Genomic DNA, 18740 nt, shown 5'->3' on the forward strand with positions numbered 1-18740 from the left:
GCAGGGAAGCTGAGGCAAACAATGCTGGATGTAATGCCCAGGAAAGCTGGACATACAACCTGTATCTCTAAAGTCCTCCAGAAATCCTTCTGAAGGGAAAAAAAATCAAGAAAGCAGAGCAAATCCAGGTCTCAGCCTGCTGTCACATGTGCTCAGCACAGTTGTGCAGGATGAGTACTGCTCAGCCATGCTGGGTCACCTGGTAATTTCTTCCATGCACCCTGTTCTTTTTTCCTGTCCTTGCTTTTGCTATTTAATTCCCAAGCTGGGACTATGTCTTACGCAGATGCAGAGCACCCAAAGGAGCACCTGTCTCCCATGCCCATTTTTGCTGGACATGGAGGCCTTGAAGGGGGAAGGTTCATGAAGGACTCCTCAAATCCATCAGGTAATCCAAGGTAAAGGCAGCATCAATGCCGCCTTGAGGCCTTCAGCTGAGACTTCAGGTTCAGTGGCATCACTGTAGCAAGTACCCAGGCTGCAGGTTGCCATCCCCTGCGTTGTCTGTGCAACAAACCAGCAGAATAATTACACAAATAAAAAGTGATCGTTTCTCGGCTGGCCTGGTAGCTTCTCGCTGCCTCCCATGCCCTTGAAGCAACATCAGGTGGCTCGTATCAAGCAGACAAAACATCCTGGGGCCCTTTTCCTTGTAACCTGCCCCAATGGCTGGTAGGATTTGTTGGCCGCCAAATTCTGGCCAAGCCTTCTCCTAGCTGCTGCCTCTGTGCCATGCAACAGGGCAAGCAGCAGCACCAAGTGGTACCAAGATTTTGGTGTGTACCTCCAGTCCTGAGCGCTCCACACGGGTCCCTGGCCAGTTCCAGACCCCCGCCTGTTGCAAGAAGCAGGGCCCAGGGCTGCACTGCCTCTGGGGGCCATGTAAGCCCACATGTATGGTGAGGTCAGAGAATGGTTGAGGTTGGAAGGGACTGCTGGAGGTCATCTGATCAGAGCTGGAGCTCCCTGCTCAAGCAGGGCCACCTACAGCCAGTTGCCCAGGACCATGGCCAGATGGCTTTTGAGTATCTCCAAGGATGGAGTCTCTGCAACCATCCTGGACAACCTGTGCCAGTGCTCAGTCACCCACACAGTGAAAAATTATTTCCTGATATTCAGAGGGAACCTCCTGTGTGTTGGTTTACACCCACTGCCTAGACCTGTCACAGGTTATCACTAAAACAGCCTGGCTCCATCCTCTTTGCACCCTCCCTTCAGGTATTTACATACATTAGAAAGACTTCCCCAAACCTACTCTTCTCCTAGCTGAACTCTCAGCCTTTCCTCATACTTGAGGTGGCCCAGTCCCTTCAACGTCTTCATGGTCCTTTGCTGGACTATTTGCAGTACATCCATGTCCCTCTTGTGCTGAGTAGCCCAGAACTGGGCACAGCACTCCATGCGTGGGCTCATCAGCACTGAGTAGAGGGGAAGGATCACCTCCCTCAGGTTCTGACAATACTTTGCCTAACACAGCCCAGGATACCATTCACATTTACCGCAAGGGCACACTGCTAGCTCGAGTTCAACTTGGTGTCCACCAGGACCCCTAGGTCCTTTTCTGCCAAGCTGTTTCCCAGCTGGGTGTCCCTGGGGTTGTTCCTCCCCAGGAGCAGAACTCTGCACTTCTTGTTGAACTTCACGAGGTTCCCATGAACTCATTTCTCCAGGCTGTTGAGGTCCCTCTGGATGGCAACATGACCTTCTGGATTATCAGCCACTCCTCCCAGTTTGGTGCCACCTGCACACTTGCTGAGGTTGCGCTCTACCCCAGCATCCAGATGATTAATGAAGATGTTAAACAAGACTGGACCCAGGACTGACACCTGGAGTACACCACTAGCTACTGGCCTCCGCCTAGATGTTGTGCTGCTGATGACCACCCTCTGGACCTGACCATTCAGCCAGCTTTCAACCCACCTCACTGTCTGCTCATCCAGCCCATTTACTTGCTCTAAAAACCCCACAATGTGACATTTATGGAAAGCACTATATAAAAGCCAGGCATTGTTATTAAAACTCACCCTTAGTCAGCAAGAACACTTAAACATGTGCTTAAGATTTAGGGCAAGCTTAAAGCGCATTGGGACTCAAATGCCTGATGAAGTGTCATGCCGAAGCAAGAGGGATTGCTGAGCAGCAGTACACACTCCTAGCTCACCTATTGCACTTCCGTGCTTTTACGTTTACAAAGTGAAACCAGGAACAAAGCTGGATTTCACTGCTGAGATGCTCAGCAGGGGGGACTCGGTGCTGACGTGCCCACCTGCAGCCCAGCCCTAGAATCACCACTGTTTCCTCAGCAGGGAGATTTCAGCACAAAACGACAGGGCAAGTACGACTCCTCCTGCCGCAATAGTCAGGGCTGGCCCCAAAGAGCAAGGAGAAAACCAGCCCCAGTGACAGACAGGCAGAAAGTCCCCTAACCTTTCAAGGAGGCATCTCCTCCAAGTTCTTTAGAGATTCTCTCCATCAATTTATTACAGAAGGAGCACAGGACCACCAGCTTCCTAACTTTAAACCAGTCTTGGAGTTACAGAAGGGGCAGAAAAATCTTCATTTTAAAAGAAAGTGATGCCCAAACTTGTCTTTTTGGTCCTGGAAAGTTTGTAATGTTCTTCTGAAGCCAAAGTTTCTTTGCAACCTCAATAATTGAAACTGGATTAAAGAATCAGAATCACACTTAATCATCAAAATTTGGGAGCTGGAGTTTGAAGGGAAAAATTAAATTGCATGGTATTTGTGGTAAAACTGACAGATTTGAGAACACAGTAACTCATACAACCTGAAAAACTTCACAGATGGATGGTGTAGAAGTCTCTTGCTTATAATAATTTTTCAAATGTCTGTTCTTGCTAAAGATTATTTCTAAAACAGTCTGTATTGGGAACTGACCTGTTTTATGCTTTCATTCAAACAGCATGCTGCTTTAATTTATATTTTTATGAATGCATAGAAGAAATATGTCTGTGTACTTAAATAAGGATGTGAATCCCACTGAACAAAATACCTGAGTGCTCCCCAGTCCTCCAGCATTTATCTGGCTGGGAAAGGGCAGTCCAGGCTCTGGCTCTTGTATCAAAGACCGATTGTATTTTGGGGTTTGTTTGTTGTTTGGGGTTTTTTTGAGGGGGGTTGTTGGGGTTTTTTAATAAATTCATTTGAATATTTGTTTTAATTGATTTGTTTCAGAGATCCTAAGCAGATCCCTGCAGCACAACAAAATCAGGCAACCAGGGCCTGGTCATGTGAATCAACATGCAGGGTTTGGCCCCAAAGTATTAAAAAAAAATTGCCCTTTTAATGATACAGGAGACAACAAGTAAAACTGAAATGCTTTCAATGCAAATCCACCTTTACACCACATAAGAAGAGTCACTTTGCACAGCTGAAGACATGAAAGCAAAAGATAATTTTTTACATTAAACTTTGGCCTACTTTTATATATGTGCATGACTCAGAAATAAAGAAATTCAATACAAAAATGTGTGGAAGCATTTGATGGTGCCATTGCTTAGTGAGGACTATGGAGGCAGCAGGCTGATTTCGCACCTCACCTTGCACAGAGGATGTAGCAGTTTTCTCTTTCTAAAATTTTTCATTCTACACTTCAAGATGGAAATGCTCCACTTCTACGAAACAAATTTTTTTAAAAAAAGCAAAATAAAATAAAGAGAAATGCAGGGTACCAAAACCCCAGAGTACATAACATTAAGTAGGCTGAACAGCTTTCATCGATCCAATAAAATACTCAGGAGTATCTCCTCTCCATCCCAATTTGTAATACCAGATCTTTAAAAAAAACCACAAGATTCCCAAAAAATTTCCTGTTCGGCATTAAAATCTGTCCCAGAAATGGATTTTTCAGTGGCCCAGTGCTCCCCATTCAAGTCAAAAGGGTCCTGGATCACATTCCTGCACTGGACACAGCAAGATTCTCTTGAAATAAAAGGGAAGAGTCTGCTACCAAAGCATGCAATGAACAGACTTTTCCCCTCTAAATATCCTTCTTGAAGTCTGAATGTGTTCAGGTAGAGAAATCAGAATCTGGCCCCTGGTGAAGGGACAGCCCAGATCATCTGGGCGTCAAGAAGTGCTATAAGCTTAAAAAGAAAAGCCAAGAGGCCGGGCCATCATGGTGCACCACACCTTCAGAAACACAATGATCAGTTGGTTTTCTTCTCCTTTTTCTCTTTCTTTCCCAGGCACTGACTCCAAACGGTGCTCTCGGTGGTGGGAACCACACACTCAGCCTCACAAAGGACAGGAGGTAGCTGAAACGAGACGTTCCCAGGACTGGCTCAGAAACACACTGACTTGGAGAAAGCCGCAGCCAGCTGCCACCCAGCTTTGGCAGTTTCCCACCCAGCATTATGGTGTCTAAGCTCACATGTCAACCTCGGGCCCATAAAACATCCAGTAGAAATGACTTTGTCAGAGATTAACAGCATGGAATGGTTTTGAAGTGATCAAAATTGAGATCTACTGGTGTTTCCATAGTCTCTCCAGTTGCAGCCAGCCTCTGGGCCCATCACCATCTCAAAGCTGCCAAACCGAGCACCTCTCCCCGTGAGTGCATTGGGTGGGATGCACAGAGCTGTGCCAGCAGGACAGCTGAGCAAGGACTCAACACGGAAGGACGTGTCCCATTTTGGAACACAATCAGGAGGCTGAACTGTCAAAAAACAAACACGTGGCCCTGTCCTGAGCAAGACAGATGTGTAACACTGAAGGAGAGAGAAACCCTGTGAAATAAACCCAAACATACTCCAGCATGATGAGAGCCACGGCTTTATTCTCAGATTAACGTGTCTAATTTATACATGTATGTGCGGCTCCACAGAGCTGCAAACACTTATCCAAACTGATTTAGACCCTGAGGCTGTTGCTCCTTTCACCTACAGAAAGGACAGGAGGAGATGGCTGGAGATGGCTGCAGAAGGCTGAACGGAGATGGGGGGGAGACGAGAACAAGGGAGATGGGGAAATAGTAGGGCTCCCCACGTCAGGGTGGGATGGGAAGAGGAATGGGATCTGAGTATCACGCAGAGAATTTTGCAAGAAGCAGGCATGGAAGGGGAGGGCAGCAGCCCCAGCTGGCATCTGAGTCCGATCCAGAAGAACAGCCTTTTAGTGCCAGTCTCTCTCCCCAATGACTGTAGAAGAAACAGGGGATGACAATCCACACACCTCAGTTCCTACAACCAAACAGGAGGAATCCTGGCCATACACCAGCCTTGAAAGACAGCTTAGCAGTACCATAAAGTGATCCTTTCATCCACAGATCCCAGTGCCATGGGAACATCTAGTGTCCAAGGAAAAATTCTCCCTCTTTAAAATACCTCTTGAGAGCCCAGAGAAATAAACTCTCATCCCTTCCACAGCTGCACCCACACAAAACCTAACATGATCACTGACCAGCTGAATGGGCAAAGCTACCTCACACAGGAGCTGTGAATAAATTGAAGACAAATACTAGCGCTATACTAATATAGTCAAGGGCAAAAGAAGAAATTTTCGGATAAGATACTACACTGAGATGAGGGTAGGTGCTCCGGGGCCTGCCTCCACCAACAACTTACTAATAGCACAGCTCAGATTATTGTTCATACTACAGGGACAACCAAAGCTCCACTGTGCTAGGTGTTTACAAATGAACAGGTGATTTTACGTCCCAAAGGTTTACCATTCAGTAACTAAAAGGTAGGCGAAGGATGAACTGAAAGACCCAGCTGGCTGTGGGAGAATCAAGTCACAGAGCATTTCAACACAGAGGGAAGATCCTGTGGGAAATTTCTGATGAAGCTGTAACTGGATATAAATTTGTCTTAATTATCAACTATACGCCCAGAAATTTCTTCCTTTTCTGGGAATAAACACTTTTCCTCTTCATCAGGCTGTTTATGAAGATTAGCTTGGCAGAGTGAGAGCACTGGATGGGACATGCTCTATATAAAATGCCCAATGTATGAAGCCACAGCCTGAAATTAAAAACAAGAAGAGAAAAGGGGATTAAGCCTTTGAGGACTGTAAAGATAAATCATGCTATAAACTGTCCACAGGTATAGCAGGAACCAACTAGCCTTCAACAAAAGCAGGTTTTTCTGGAATGGCATGCCTTTTCCATTGGGTGAGAAACAGGGCTGGAAAAGGAAAAAAAAAAATCCAAATCCAAAATCACTTAGAACTTTAAAAAAGAGTGAAAAGCATGACCCTGTCATGTTTAAACAAGGAGTGGCACCAGTGGCACCAGAGGCTTGAGTTTACAAACAGGTGGCACGTGACTGCGGCCAGAGCCTTTCAGCCTGTGGGAAGATACTGAACAAACAGTCCCTTCAACATCCACGTCCATCTTTTCCTTCGTCTAGTTCTCTTCTTTCCTCCCACCTGTACTTCCTTCTACAAATTCTTGCCATGAATGGAGAAAGAGGCACTAGATTAAGAAATGGATCCTTACCTGATGCGTCACAGATCTGGCTGGGACTCGACACCTTCCACACAAGGCTAGCTGAGCCAGAGCACATCTGTAGCTCCAAGGTAGTCGTACGTGCTTGCTTATCCCATCAAGTGCAAATGTCTTAGTCTTCATCAAGAGGTATAAACATATAAACAACATTTACCACAGGGTAAGAATATAAAAATGGATGATCAGAGCCACCGACCTGTTGAGAGCTCACAGTGTAACACCCTCAGATAGGTTCTTGGCTTGCTTTACCACTAGGCTGCGAGATCCTGCTCTTTCATTTCAGGAGGAAGAAGGGGAAACTGGACAGAAAAATATGGCATGAAACCTGGGGTCTGATTGTCATTTATTTCCACCCACAGTGCAGCAGGAAGGGCTGGAATCTATTAAGTAGTTCAAAATTGAACTGGATCCAGTTGTCAAGCTGAATACTCGATGTGTATGGAAAAAAATAATTCACCACATCACTTCTAGCAGTTATGAAAGCATAGAGATATATGCATTATAAACGCAGTCTCATAAAGTGTTTGCATTCACACAGCAGACTGATTAGCAAGTAGTAACGTATCTATTACATTTCAAGTCAGTCTAGCACAACCAAAGAACAGAAGGAAAACTGTTCTCCTTGTGGTCTACGGGATAGGATATGGGCTTTCTAACCAGGAAGGTGATGCTCCAGTTCTGGTTGGCATTGATATGCTGCAGGGTTACCAATGAGAGTGCTGAAATTATCCGTTTGGCCAAGAGTGTCCAGAATTAGGCAGCTTCACGTCAAACCTGTCAGAGCTGCAAGTCCTCTGAAACCATAGGCAGGGGAAAAGGTGACCAAGAGGTTTTGTGCATCCATCATCACTTGATGGCACTTTGGTATCTTGATTCTCTCTTCCTATAAAATATGATTTCCAGTTCAGAATTGTTTTAGCTAAAGGTGAAGCCTTGGCAAACTGCCATGCTAGAAATCATGTGGTCTATTTAGGCAACTATTAATTTTGTGACCTTACCATGGTGCAGACCAATTTCTATACCTTTTACCACTTCTGTACAATGCAGGCGGTGATTTTTACATAACTTTATGAATGCTGTGAGATGACTTAAAGCTGATACACCCTGCGGTATCCACCAAGCAGCATAACCAACAAGCCCAGTCAAAAACTGAGCCCAAACCCTGTGTTAAATACGCATGATTAATACAGTGTATTAGAGAAAAAACTGCAAGCCTGCAGTGTGGTTTGCTTCTTATGCAGAAGTTACAAGGAAAAGAATGGATGCAGCCCAGAAGGTTCATTTCCTAAAGAAGAATTCAAGTCCTGGAAACTTTCAATGAACATGGATTCCTTTTCCAGTCTCTGGCATTCAGCAGCTTGGCAAGACAGGGAGGGCTGAATGGAGATGCCATCACGGAAGGGAGCCCTTGGCATTGCTGCATACCTGCAATTACCCTCTCCTGTCTCTGTTTGCGTCTTCATGGCTGTAAACAACATTCACCACCATACAAAGCATCGCATTAAAAGCATGTGCCATATGGAAGAAATCAGAACATTTCCAGGTAGGTCTGTCCTCAAAAAAAGACTAAAGCAGTCCTCACAGACGTTATGTGTTTCAAGCTCACTGAAATACATACTCGTTGTCTAAATTAGGAGCAAAATACTATGCAGCAAGTGCTGCCTACAATAAACACTATGCAATGGTGAAAAGCCTCATGAGCCTCATCGAATGTTAGAAGATGGTCCTGCTCCTATGCTTCACAGGCTTAAGTATGGCTTGTGGCTTAGTCCTCCTTGCAGGCTGATCCTTAAATCTGTCAGCAATTTAGTGTCTCTCATTCCACCACCTGTGAAACAGGGGGACCAGCAATTCACTCCTCCAAAGAAGGTTCCAGTGAGTTCAACACTCATTATTAGCTTCTTTAGGGTACTGAAGATAAGAAACAGTGATATTGCCACATTACAGATAAGCAATTGAAACACCAAGAAGAAAGAACCTCATTCTGAAAAGCTGATACAAAGGGAGCACACCAAAGTGAGCATGAACTCCAAGAGAGAAGATCCAAATTAAACCCCAAGCAATACGTATGGCTGAGAGCCTGCAGCAGTGCCAGAAATAAAACATGGTCAGACTAAGGACAGCTCTTCCACCTCAAAGTTCCCTTTTCCTCTCTGCAGCAGTCCCATCCCACCCTGCACAGCAAATTTCCTCTTTCAGAAATCTCAAACACTGTTTCCCCCCTCCATCCTGATATAGCCCGGCCCTCCAAAGCTCATTCTTTGCTGCCAGTTCCTGAATAAATTCTCAACCAGCAAAACCAGGGTCTACACCCAAATCGACACCATCCTTTTGAGAGGCTCTCCCCCTTCCTTACTGTCTCAACCCTATGAGCATCCTTACAGTTCACTGGTTTAGCTGTCATGTACAAAACCAGGGCAGCTCTAGCTCCATAGGTTTTTTTTTTTCTCTGAGCTGCACCAAATCCACAGTGCTAAGCAGGAAAGCTCAGAGCAGCAGAGCACAGGGCTAACACCCAGGCAGGCACCTTTTGGAAACCAGACAGCTTAAGGCTTAACTACATATTAGGAGCCACATCAGGCTGGTATGGTCAAGGTGCATCGCCTGCTATAAGGCAATAGCTTGATACGATCATCCATTTGGCTCTCCTCAGCTTTTATTCCACTCAGCCTGAATGATCCATGATCTAATTAAGCTCTTAGGAAACCAGCAAAAGAATGCCAGCATCCTGAACTCGGGCTTCTTATTTTGGTTGCTGAACTACTTTAACCCCTCTGCTGCCAAACTGTAAAAGGGTTAAAATCCGCTGGTTTAAAATTAAACCGCTTGACAAAAGCCAGGATGGACTTTTAAACCATTAAGCAAACACTTTTCCACTTCAAACAGGAGGCAGCTTGAATCGAGGGTGCTTGTTTTGTCTTTGGTGTGCCCTGGCTCGCAGGCAGCAGGCCCCACACACTGTATTTACCTTGATGAGGCAAAATGCTCACCAGCGACAGCATTGGCTCGCTGGGTGGGATGAGTGAAGGCACGCTCAGCCACTGCCACAGGGATAAGGCTGGTGGACAAAGCCCAAGCCAGCACATTAGCCACCGGGTCCACAACGGACAGCCCATGCAGCCCTGCGCCGAGCTCTGAGTCGCAAAGACACGAGCCTGGGGCAGTAGGTGAGCCGAGCGCTCTCTACTCGGTGAAGCCCAGCTGTTAAACCCATGACTAGGACTGCTACCAAATTATTTTTCCCTCTACCAGGCTGAGGTTTGACACTGCTCACACACAGCGAGCAGAGGCAAGGGATACTGCTGCCACGGTCTGTCATATTAAAAAGTACATACAGCCAGTTTCTCTCCCCAGCGCCCTTCCCAGAAGCAGGCTGCAACACTTGCGAGCAGCCTTGCTCCGCTTCCTCCTGCGAAGAGCACAGCATGGTTTCAAAGCACTGGCTCTGGAAACACAGACAGCTATTATGAGGCTTTGGTGAAATTAATTAATTGCCTGAAAAAAGCTCCCTATACCACTTGTCTGAGGACTGTAAAGTGCCAGATTTATTACCAGCGTTTCAATGATTCCACAGGAGACGTTCAAACTCCCATGCAGAAATACACTTAAGCTCCAGTCATTGCAGGCTCACTCATCACTGCCACGAACATACAACGGCTCATAAACCTACCATAGGAGACAGTACAATTTAATTCTGTTTTGCAGCTGAAAAGCCTTCCCAAGTAAAATGTTTTTAATTTTTAGGTTAGAAACTCTTTTGTCAGTTTTTTCCTTATGTCTCTTAATGACAAAGCCCCCCACTTCTCACACTGTAGTGAAAGACAGAAGAACTAAAAAACTGTGCATATAAAAGGCAAAAGTTATCCTAGAAGTATGTCTCTAAGCCTCAGGTAGGTAACAATTATGTCAGTGAAGAACGAAGCACAATGATACTGTGTGACACGTGTTACCTGCTGCATCTTCCCCATGGAGCACTGGTCCAGATCTGCGCTATCATTTGGAATAAAACAGCACTTGGGTTTAAGCTAGAAGGGAACTCAGGAGGCTCTAAGCACCTTTGGCAATATCAGAAGCTGGATTATTACTAAGAGAAGCTTGGATCAGACTAAAATCTTTATACCTGTGTACCAGAGGCCATTCAAATTGTGACATGTCCAAGCAGTTCTTAGTCCACTCTCCGAGAGCTGGAGCAGCTCCCATGCCGCAGTCTCCAGGACAGTACCAGCTGCCATGTACACCGTGCTGACATTCACCCACTTCATTGTCCAGCTGAGAATAGCTGACACTCACATTGATAATATTTCACCTGCTAATATTTTCCTTTTTTTTCCATTAGAAAAAAAAAACAACCCTATCCTAAACCCCAGTCTTACAAGAAATGCCACGTTAAAATCTGTTCCACAGTACAACAAGCAGGTGGATACTGTTTTTACTGTAACTTCTCAGTCAAGTGAATGCAAGAGAGAACATCACTATTTCAAGATATTTAATAAGAAGTAATTACAGATTGAAAGTCCTCTGAGCACATGAAATTCAGCTAATGCACAGCTCTAGAATGGGTCACTTCTTACAACAATATTACAATTTTTTGCTTTAGCGTGGATAAGTTGGACTAACACAAACCACAAAATACTGAATCAGATGCAACAGCTAGTGCTAAAAACCACAACAATAAAAAGTATGGCACAAAGAATGTTAAACTAAATGACAACTAATTAGTATTTTCTTTTGGCAATCCTGGTTGGGACTAATTCAGTTCAGAGATCCATTCCCAGTCAGCACCAGGTTCAGTTAATGTACATTTTGTGCAAAGTGTACTTTTAAATTCACGAAATAATTAGTTTTGTAAACATACCTTCCTTTCACAGTAAAACAACAGTGATTTGGGTACCGAAGACAAAAGAACCCCAGACAGTATTTTATTTCACAGTACACAGTGTATGTATATATAATCACCATATTCAGCAAGTAGGTAAAGCGCATGCCAGTAACAACTTGGATTGTAAATCAAGAATTTGCAGTGCAGAAGTACACTTTACTCCAGTACTAATGAACTAATATGAAGTAATGCAAACCAAGGTAGAGTAAGATCTTGAAAACAGCATACTCTAGGTGATTTACTGCACCTTTCTTTAAAAGGTAGGCTGAATTACTCTGAAACAGGAAAATTTCACATCAGCTATCAGTGGAATAAACAGTTCAAAGCTTCACTAGTTAAAAATATTGCACCAGAAGTGTTGTATTTGAAAGCAATACAAGAAGGATTTTTTAATACAAAAACACTTTAAAAAAAAAAAAAAAAGACGTATTACAACAGCTACTTTCAACTAAAATAGCTGGTAAATCGTAGGAATTGATGAAATGTGAGTTCTCTGCCACACGCAATAGATATATGGATTACCTGGAATCTCTCCTATATAGTATCAAGTAATTTAGGAGGGGGAAAGGCCTCCACTGTCCTATAGTTTTGATGGAGCCAATTGTAAGCTCAATAAAACCTATAAAATAACATTTGACGGTATTCATGTTTATTTTAGAAATACATGTCTACAAGAAGTCTTGAAATGCTTCACCATCAGTCAGTGCAAATGAATAAAAGCCACATTAGACGGATGTACGACGACTACCAAATGTCATCCAGATGTCTACAGCTCTGACCACAGGCCACTCAGCCTGTGAATCTGGAGTAGACACACAAAAACCACATGAAGCTCTGCACAGCTTGTGAAGTTCCCATTTAGAGAGTCGAAGACAAACAGTAGGGAGATCCTTGGGAAATTAAGGACTGAGAAACAAAGGGACAAGAGACCTTCCACTAACTTCCATCAGAGATGGGGCAGCCCAGATCCAACACAGTACTTTAGGGACCACACTAAGTGAACGCTATGTCCATGATACTCCGAGGGCACTGCATCCCATGTCAGGCTATTACCAAAAATATAAAACCACTGTGTGCAAGTGATGGATACAGTGAACTCCAAGAACTAAGTTCACTCATGAAGAAAATCACTTTCTCTACTCCAAAACAAATTTCCTCACTATAAGTGCAGTTAAAAGGGGAAAAGTAACACACAGAGAAGCATGTAGATGATCATCAAAGATCAGCAGTCCCTTTTTGGAAAGCAGAAACATGTATTTAACTTCAATACTTAACATTTAGAAGTGTACTTACTCTTAAGTAAGCAAAACATTTATCGAGTTTCAAAAAAAAAAAAAAAAGCACTGCTCAGTAAGTAGCTGTCTCTACCAATATAGGCACATGAACTAACCTTCTTCTCCTGATTTCTCAGGACATGGCAACAGTCAGCTATGGCCACTAAGTCTTTGTAACTCTTATAAAATTTCTGGGCACATTAAAAGCATGATTGAAACCTATTAAAACTATTTGCTCAGGGAACACAAGGTTTTATCACCATCATTTGCTCACCTCAGCATTAACTTAGAAAAAAAAGACTCAGTGACTTGCAGTTGGACATCTGGCCCTTAGTCCAGCTATTAACTATTTTAAAGAAAGACCTTGAGAAAGAATTAATAGGCTGTAATCATCTAAAGTAGTCTCATATGCAGTTCATTTTTCCTTCACTTCTCTGTTGCAGTACAAAAAACAAAAAAAAACCAATCCCCCCAACTTTCAACAGCAGCAACATCAAAAAGCACATAAAAGTTGATTCAGATTATATCATATCCCTTCGTATTTACAGATTTTCTCTAGTAAAGAATCCACTATCATTGTTTCACCACAATTAAGTGTCTTGGACTTTTTAATCCTAAAAACAGCCTTCAAACATCATCCAAGCCTGGAAACACTTTCAAAACCCTCAGGAACTCGACAACAGAAGCATCATATTCCAGACAGTATTGCAAACACCTCCCACTCCATCAAAGTGTCTATTAAAGAAACAGTCCTGAGAAGCAGTTCCCCAATTATCTTCCTCATGATATCACCCTCGCCAGCTCCTGTGGGCGCTACGTTAGCTTCTTTATTCTGCGGTTCTGCTTGTCAATATTCAGCGTCGCACGGTCTACGGAGGTAGTGATGGAATCGAGAGCTTCGTCCTGTCTCTCCAGCTCAGCTTCTGTCTCCAAGGCCAGGCCCTTCAGTTTCTTTAGTATCTGTCAGAAGACAGAACTTTCAGCAATCAACCAGTTCTTTGAGAAATGTGACAGACCAATGGCAATTAGTTATTTCATTGTCTTAAATGACCAAATCATTTGTTGGAGTCTGCCCTGAAGCGTGCTGGTGAAAAGACACTGGTCTTACTCTGATATGCTGAACTGAGATGAACTAAACAATGAACTAAAGACCAGAAAATTCAAATCTGACACGTTAGAATTACAAGGGAGGAATAAATTAGAAGTAAAAATCAGTGTAAACATCAGCTTTTTGCTGGCTCTGTTGTTATCTCCTTGGTATGTCTGCATCTTAGAGCAGCAGCTCGTCCTGAGGAGCAGTGCACACTGAGAGCCAGCGCAGGCAGAGCACAGCCGGTGCGAAGCCAGAAGGGGATCACGTGGCTGAAGGCGTAGCAAGGTTAGGCAGGGACCAGGTCAAAGGACAGAAAATGTTGTTTTACTACAATCCACTAAAGAAAGAAGTGTCATTGGATGGAGCAGAAGGGAAAAAGTGAGACTTGGGCAACCAAACACATGATTTTCAAGGGACTAGAGGGTGGTGTGGTATGAACGGACGTCAAGGCAGCCAAGAGGCTCAGGCTGTACCCGAGATGAGAAACAACAGATGCACTGGCTACAGCTCTATTCCAGGCTGCAAGCATTATATTACATATCAACCAGTTTACACCACACTTAGCAAATTACTGTTTGTATGGGGGACTGTAAGCAAACACCCTGAGCTACTGCAAGATTATGAGCAGACCCTGCTGTCTGAAAAAGCCTATAGATACTGGTCCAAACATGGCAGAAGACTCTAAAGTGAAAGGAGAAAGCCAGGCTGATGCATTCTTAAGGCTAGGAGACACCCGTAACAATACCATACACTGACTTACAGGGCCTACTGAACTTTAATTTTCATCACTTCACACAAGCAAGTCCGTGAGCAGAGGTCCAAACAACACAAGCAAAAGCTGCCTTAATTCCTTACTCTGTAACACTAGTTTCTTTTAGCAGCAGCCCCAGGCACTAGTTACATCACTGCCTTTTCTCCCCTCTTGTGGCTACTCTATTAATAAGCCTGGTTGCATGAAGTGAAAGCACCTGCCTGACAGGCAAGCCTGAGCTGCCTTCCCTCGGATGTATCAGAGGGAGATCTGGAAGCACCATATCATACTAACTGGAAATCCAGCTTCCGAGTTGCTTCAGATCACGAAGGGGTTGTCTCTGCTGGCCTACATGATCTGCTTCCTTAGGCATCCACAGATGGGTCCACGAGGATATCCTCACACTGCCTGGCTAATAAGAACAGTTTATCCATCAATTACAGTAACAGTCTCCCCAAAAGCAAATTACCCCAGCACTATACCACATCAACTGCTGTGGTACACAAGCATCTGGGTAATGCTACCGAAGATACCAGAACTGCAGCCTGTCTAACAAAATAAATCTGTGGCTTTTGGTAAAAAAGGGGAAAATAATTGTAGTCTATATGTGTTTAATTTTATTATATATTTTTTTGTAACAACTAGCAAACTCTCTTTTCCTTTCAGAATATATATAATCAGCAAGCTGCTGTGAAACATCAGCAGCCTTTTTATCCACATGCGGAGCTGGATTCCACAGCAGTCCCATCGTTTGCAGCTACACGAATTACTGGTTTAAGAAAAGCAGCGAGGAATATCGTATCTAGCTGGAATGGCAGAAGAATTTTATGCAGACAAAATGCTTTGACTACAGCTGGATGTCAGCCACAGTAGTGAGATTTATCTCTTAAAATATCTCTCAGCTCTTTCCATAAATCACAAGCAGCTAGAAATACGGCTGTGTGAAAAACTGGTTTTGCAATTTGGCTGCCAAAGCAAAAATACAAAACAAACCGTAGATCAAGCTTAATCTACCTTCTTCTGTTCTTACCAAAACTACAAGCTAAAACCCCCTCTGTTTCTATCCCAAATGAAACACTTCAGGTTCTTTCACTGCAACAGGAAAGCAAGGCTGAATTCCCCAAACTGGAGGTGGTAGACATGTAGGCTATGCACCAAAAAGAAAAATTACATGATCAGATGCATGGTGTGTATGACTCAGGACATGCATCTGAAATAAGGTCTTGCCTTTCCTGAGGAAGTAACTTTATGACTTGGAAATGGAAAGTTCAGAGGTGGCTCCCCCTCAGTTCTTCCTTTGAGTTTCTTCTGCGTATACTTTTTATACGCAAACATACATATAAAAACACAAAATAAAGTAGCCAGTGCTACATGAAATGACTCCTACCATTAATAAAGTCACAGTATGGCCAAGACTGGAAAAGACCTCTGAAGGTCTCTGGGTCCACTTCACCCAACTAAGAGCAGGGCCAGCTTCAGTGTTCATCTGAGAGAAGATTACAGGGGTTCAGCCTCCACTCCAATAAACTTTCTTTATACTAGTTCGGGAGAAGAGATCTCACGCCTTCAATATATCCTAAAGGATGGCAGTGAAAGACATGTGCTTCATCATTTGCAGATGATTTAAGGATGGTCCACACTGACATTTTTTCAGCAAGTTTAAAAGGTTTTATCCACGCACATCCCAAAATTTGTCTTCTTGGCACAGCAGAACAAGAGCAGCAGCAGCAACTGCCAACACTTCCCAGATCATGGCTTGACACATGCTCCAGAACGGTCCCCCTGGCCACTCAAAACCTGCACCTTCTGCTGCAGCAAGGCACACACTTTTTTGGAGGTTTATCACCCAGTGCCCTTAGCAGCATGGTAAATTCAGCTTTCCTGAGCTGTGTCCTCACCCAGCACATCTCAGTTTGTGAAATCCATTGAGGCAAGCAAGTAAAGTAATGTGGTGGCACGTGGCACGAGCCTGCAAGAGGGCTATGCAGCAAAGCAGGGGCTAGCACGAGACAGTGCAGAAAGGAAGCAGGGACACTCCTCCTTCCCCACCTCACCAAGAGGCACTCAATTTATTTGTAAATCAAAATTGTGCCAAAAAAGGCTCAGGTTTGACATGAAAAACATTTTATTTTTAGTTTCAAACCAGATTACTTTTGATAGGCTTCTCATTCATTAGAGTGTACTTAATATTTAAAATACTGAAAGAGACACAATTGTTGAGAACAGAAAAGCTTTTAAAATATGAAAGCTGTAAAATGGAAACTCAGTCAGTTACAGGGCCCTGCTCAGTTCACCTGCCAATTAGGCTCTGCCTTGAAACGCAGCAGGCATGACTGTGTGGTTACTCACACACAATAATAAAACACAAGCGGCTCCCTTTCATCTGATAATTCTCTTTGCCTTAGAGTCTGGTAATAAATCCCTTAACCCTTTGTCTGTCAGTATCTTCAACGGTTCAAGTTGAGTGCTGCTACTTGATCCGGTGGGACCTGAAATGGTTAAGACGCTTTTCCAGCACAGCCCACAGAGCTTGCTGGAAAGAGTTACTCGAATCTGAAGTCTGGCCAAAGCTGGTCACTATTTTTGTAAAGCAAAATGATGGCAAGATGTCTAGTTATCACTGCTCCAGTTCTGTCAGCTGCTCAGAGCAACAGTGCCTTTTGTGCCAGCACGTAATTTGGACAGCAAACCAAGACATGAAAATTCAGTGTGAAACTCTATCTGTTACACAAAGCCAAACAGCAGGTATGAGTCCATCAAAGCCACATTTTGAAGGCACATTTCCTCAGGCACTGGTCAATCTCACACGAAGACATGAGAGTCTCAGATTTATGCTGCTGGATTATAATTTGGAAAGTCTGATTTATCCTCGTGGCTCTGCCACAGATTTTCTGTGCAACTTCGGGCAAGTTACCTAATATTCCCACGCACAGAGTTCTCTTTGTAAAAAACAAGGAAGCAACTTTGTTGCTGCTCTCCAAATCTGCCCCATGTCAAGTGTTCAACTACAGCAGGCTTGGGCCTTGCTGGGAGAAGGTGTCCATCCAAAGTATGCACCCCAAGTTCTTGTGTGAACTACAGAGACCTAGACAACACACTGCAGTGTAAGCCACGATTCATCTGCTCTATTTTATGTACCTGCTTAAGGAGGCATTCATGCGCTGCCCACTCCTCTCTGCTTTGGCTCAAGTGAGAGCCGAGCAACCAGCTTAACTGGAGACAGTCACAACACAGACACAATTGGAATGAGAGGAGAGGACTCCAAGCCCATGAACCTGCTCCGTACTTGGCCCTATTGCTTCATCATTTTGTCACAACACCTGAAGACCTAAATTCAGTGTCAGGCACTGTACAAAAAGAAATTGTATCCTAAAGATCTTGCAATGGAGACCGCTGTTTGGTTTGGGTCCTGAGATGCCATCATAATTGTGCATTTTAGTTAAAGCTTGTGAAATATGATCTACATCTCAACACACTGAGTATCCAGCAGCAAAAATAAGATACAGCAAGTGCCACTGTGCAGGAAGCATTACCAACTGTAGCTTGAACTCCCTGAAATCCTTCCTAAGATCCAGTCTATCACCCCTGTGCAACTGAGGTCTGACTGCTGAAGCAGAGCACATGTAACCAGAAACGGCTCTTGAAGGCAGCTTCCCCAGCCAAATTCACCTGTTACTAGGAAACAAAGAGCAGTCACTTGCACTACTCTGAACCAGGGTGCGGAGGTTCTGACAGTAACAACTTGCAATGATTTAATACGGTGCTTCACCTCTGTGCTGAACATATTGCAGGTGAGCAAGAAGCAGGGACACCACCTAAAACATTCCAATTCATAGTCCCATTATAAGCTCAAACCCACATGAGAGACTGAGTGAACTTGCACTGAAAATAGAGGCCTGTCCACATCCTCTCCTGCTGCACCTAGGAACAGGCAGTGAAACAGGAGAAAGCAGAAACATCTTAAGCCACTGCAACAAAATTTACTAAAGGACATTTGTCGACACCTCATGAGACAAATGCAACAAAAATCTATGGATTTACGTTGCTTTAACACACTTCCTCTTTGGTATTGCCACTATCAGCATATGCCTGTAGCTATGCAAAGTGCTCCTTCTGCTCAATCTACAGTTGTGTTTGGTGTACAAATACTCAATCTCCACACCAGCCACTAACAAAAGTGCTTCTGCTTGCTCTAGAAAATCAAGCTGTCTCTTGTAGCACAAACCTGATGACAGAAAAAAAATGGAATAGGCAAGTTGAGCAGGTCCCTTGTATAT

General features: G+C 43.9%; 1 protein-coding gene across 5 annotated transcripts in view; it reads right to left on the minus strand.

Annotated features, from left to right (window-relative positions):
- Positions 1-18740, minus strand: part of SNAP47 (synaptosome associated protein 47) — a 79760-nt gene that overhangs the window by 37662 nt on the left and 23358 nt on the right. For 4 of the 5 annotated variants that reach the window (XM_056334459.1, XM_056334456.1, XM_056334453.1 and 1 more), the window contains exon 5: positions 10935-13579. The exons of the other annotated variant lie outside the window; for it this stretch is intronic. In XM_056334459.1, coding sequence (XP_056190434.1) covers positions 13433-13579 — 147 coding nt within the window. In that variant the 3' untranslated portion in view covers positions 10935-13432. Of the gene's footprint in view, positions 1-10934; positions 13580-18740 lie in introns of those variants that run through there. 5 annotated transcript variants of the gene reach the window in all.

Source organism: Falco biarmicus, chromosome 4, assembly GCF_023638135.1.
Source record: "Falco biarmicus isolate bFalBia1 chromosome 4, bFalBia1.pri, whole genome shotgun sequence".
NCBI classification, from domain to species: Eukaryota; Metazoa; Chordata; class Aves; order Falconiformes; family Falconidae; genus Falco; species Falco biarmicus.